The sequence below is a fragment of the Triticum aestivum genome, chromosome 7D (assembly GCF_018294505.1).
Source record: "Triticum aestivum cultivar Chinese Spring chromosome 7D, IWGSC CS RefSeq v2.1, whole genome shotgun sequence".
Classification (NCBI taxonomy): Eukaryota; Viridiplantae; Streptophyta; class Magnoliopsida; order Poales; family Poaceae; genus Triticum; species Triticum aestivum.
The window spans coordinates 589,775,832-589,778,907 of record NC_057814.1 but is presented as its reverse complement, the minus strand read 5'-3'; the positions used below and the strand labels follow the sequence as shown (position 1 = coordinate 589,778,907).

Here is a 3,076-nt window from a genome sequence, read left to right as displayed (position 1 = left end):
GGGGACCTTTAGTCCCGGTTGGCCAGGCCAACCGGGACTAAAGCCCCTCCCGTCCGCCAGCTGTCGACCGAGCGCGCTGGGCCCAGATAGTTGGTCGCGGGTCTCCTCCCGAACCGCGACTAAAGACCCCTTTTGTCGCGGTTCGATTATTTTGGGGACTAATGGGGGCGTATGGAAGCCTCTTTTTCTACTAGTGCGGGGTGCTAATTTCAGGGATTTGAAGTTCAAGGTTTATTTTCAGACTTTTTCCCTACCCGAAAATAGTTACAAGTATGTTTTGGTTGGTACTCCTAGTTTGCACGCTTGCGTCACGTTGCAACGACAGTTGAAGTACTATAGGTCTATAGCGCTGATGCTTTGGCCCCACTTCACGTACTATGTCACTTTTACTATAGCTCGCTGCAGCAAACAAGTATACAACGAGCTGGTGACCCCAATAGTATCAACGGTCTCCTTGTGCGCGCCGATCAGCATGCGCCAGCCTTGAACCCCACGGCGCCGCCGCCGACGTCGTAGAGCACCTCGATCGTCCGCTGCTGCACGTTGCCGATGATGCCAAGGGAGCTGTCATCGCTGTTGGCCGCGAAGGCGAGGCAGCTGTCCAGAATGATCCCGTCGGTGGCGAGGTCGACGACGACACCCCCGGAGAACACTAGTGCGACGCTCGGTATGTTGATGGGGGACTGGCCGCTGAAGTTGAAGCATGTGTCGAAGATGCCCATGGGCTGCGCCGGCGGGTACTGCTTCATGCCGGCCTTGAACGCCGCCGACAGCGCAGAGTACGCGGTCGGCGGCAGCCGCGTGATGATTGTGCCGGAGTCCATGATCGACTTGGCGGAGAAGACCGAGGCGGGTATGTTGAGCTGCCTGCCTCCTACCCTGATGGCCTCAAGGAGCACACCGTAGTAGGCCGGGGCACTGCTCCTCAGCATCTGTGTCTTGGCGAAACCCGAGGTTGCTGCGCCGAGGGTGAGGAACCCAGACGAGTCCGGAGTCGGTGGGAGGCAGTACGAGAAGGCCTTGCCTAAGGTCCCCGCGGTCTGGGTGGCGAGCGACTGAGCGCCGCCGCCGAGCCCCATGAGCCCATCGGTCTGGTCTTCGAGAAGATTGCCTGACTCAGACTGGCTGCATCCGAACTGGAAGTAGCTGACGGAGCTCGAGCCCAGCGTGAGCTTGTCGGAGCTGTAGGTCCCGGTCCCGCTCGAACCGTCGCCATATTTGACAATGTACTGGCACTGGGAGCCGGAGGAGCAGCCGTTCCCCTGCTGGCTCTGACGGAGCTGCGTGCAGGCGGAGGAGCTGCAGGGGAACGCGGAGTAGGTGCTCGACGAGCTGGGGTCGAAGAGCGAGTCGGCCTGGGTGTGGCACTGCGAGCACGGCTTGCACTGCACCCAGGACACGTCGCTGCCAGTGTCGATGAGCATGGTCTGGGTCATGGCCGGCGAGCCGATGCCGACGGTGATCAAGTACTCCAGTGTGCCCAGGGAGGTGCCCAGCGTGGTCGGCACGGTAACGTCCGATTGCTCCACGTCACCCGCGCCACCCATGACGCCGGAGTACTTCCGTGTGATGTAGGCGGCCCGGAACTGGTCACGACGGAGCATCTCCTCCAAGGTCGGCGCCTCCGTGGAGGGCACGGGGGAGCACGGGCCGTGCCGGTGGTGCAACGGCACCGTGACGCCGCCGGATGATGAACTCACTGCTGAAACAACCCAGTTAGGTACACACGATTAAAAATGTGCTTAAAATAATACTACTTATTAACCAATTGAACTGCATGCAGGTGCGTTCATGGATAAGTCACTACACCTTTGGGCTGGGAGCAGTTGACGGTGGCAGATTTGAGAGAGCCAGCGTGCAGAACCTTGTAGCTGCGAAGATCGTCCCCTCCGTGAGCAACGAGAGTGTGAAGATAAGTGCACAGCAGGAGCAGCAGAAACTTCGGAATAGATGCCATGGCTGAGATGCTGTGAGCTGCAGCTTCAGAATGCGAGCCCTGCTTTTATAGGCAGTCATAGAAATAAAAGTTGGAAGTAATATCGTATGATTCGATTGTGAAAACAAGCATTGTATTATTGGACAAAATGTGTGGTGAACGTACGTCAGAATCGAATAAGGCGAATCCTAACCAGTTGAGCGCGCATCGCGAATCACTGCTGTTGCGAGCCCTTGCATGTGTGTGGTCTTTTCTCTCCGCGAGTGTAGACACATGCATGTCTTACATCAACACATGCATGGCCTGCATTATCTTCCCTCTCTCCTCCAACTCCAGCACTTTTCATTTCTTTTGACAATTTAGATGGTACATATCTTTAAAACCAAAAAATTATTTTCAAAACTTTTTACATACTTGAACTCGTGGCGTCAAGCCCTTTAGGGAGGAGACGTCCCCGTCGACGACGAGGTGTCTACGATGACTTCGTAAATTTCAAGGTGATATGCCAGCTCAGTCTTTCGAATGTGCTCATAGGGGTAGGGTGTGCGTGTGTGCGTTTATAGGGGTGAGTGTATGCGCGTGTATATAAGTGCTTGCGTCTGTACTGTGTTAAAAAAAGAACAAGTTCAGTTATGGATACATTTGAAACACATTTTTTTAAACTTTGCTTTAAACAATGAAGAACTTCTCATTTTTATTGTAAAGTGCTAAATAAATAGAATCAAATGCTGATGAACTTTCTGAATAGTGGGTCTGCACTTTATTAGAAATATGAAAGAACTTTGCTAGAGAGTGTATCTGGAACCAAAGAACTTATAGATAGCTTGGCTGAATTTCATGAAAAGTTTATGGAACTTTTTTGAGCCACACACAATTTAATTTTACCTTGGGCTCACATTTTAATTTAAAATATATTGATATTGGACTTGTTTTGTAGAGCTGACCGTGAAAAACTCAAATACATAAGTGAATTTAAATTTGAACAATTTATTTAGTGAAATATTTATTTATCCTGTAGTTTTGTTTGAAGAGGCGATGGACATGGAGTAACCGCAGCATGCATGTGGGCCAAGGGAATGCACTGCATGGCTGTGGAGTAACTGCAGCATGCATGTGGACATGGAGTAGCGGCAGCATGCA

General features: G+C 52.2%; 1 protein-coding gene across 1 annotated transcript; it reads right to left on the bottom strand.

Annotated features, from left to right (window-relative positions):
- Window positions 1-221: 221 nt before the first annotated feature.
- LOC123169082 (aspartyl protease family protein At5g10770) lies at window positions 222-1,966 on the bottom strand. Its single transcript, XM_044586929.1, has 2 exons — window positions 1,810-1,966; window positions 222-1,699 (listed from the first exon to the last, which is right to left on the bottom strand). Exons 1-2 carry the CDS (start codon window positions 1,955-1,957, stop codon window positions 468-470), a joined length of 1,380 nt encoding a protein of 459 aa, XP_044442864.1. The 5' UTR covers window positions 1,958-1,966; the 3' UTR covers window positions 222-467.
- Window positions 1,967-3,076: the final 1,110 nt, after the last annotated feature.

Excerpts from the sequence above, each read along its gene's own strand:
- LOC123169082 (XM_044586929.1), bottom strand. The coding sequence starts at position 1,957 with ATGGCATCTATTCCGAAGTTTCTGCTGCTCCTGCTGTGCACTTATCTT. Across the intron at positions 1,700-1,809 it reads CAACTGCTCCCAGCCCAAAG|TGAGTTCATCATCCGGCGGC; the intron begins GTGTAGTGACTT and ends TTGTTTCAGCAG.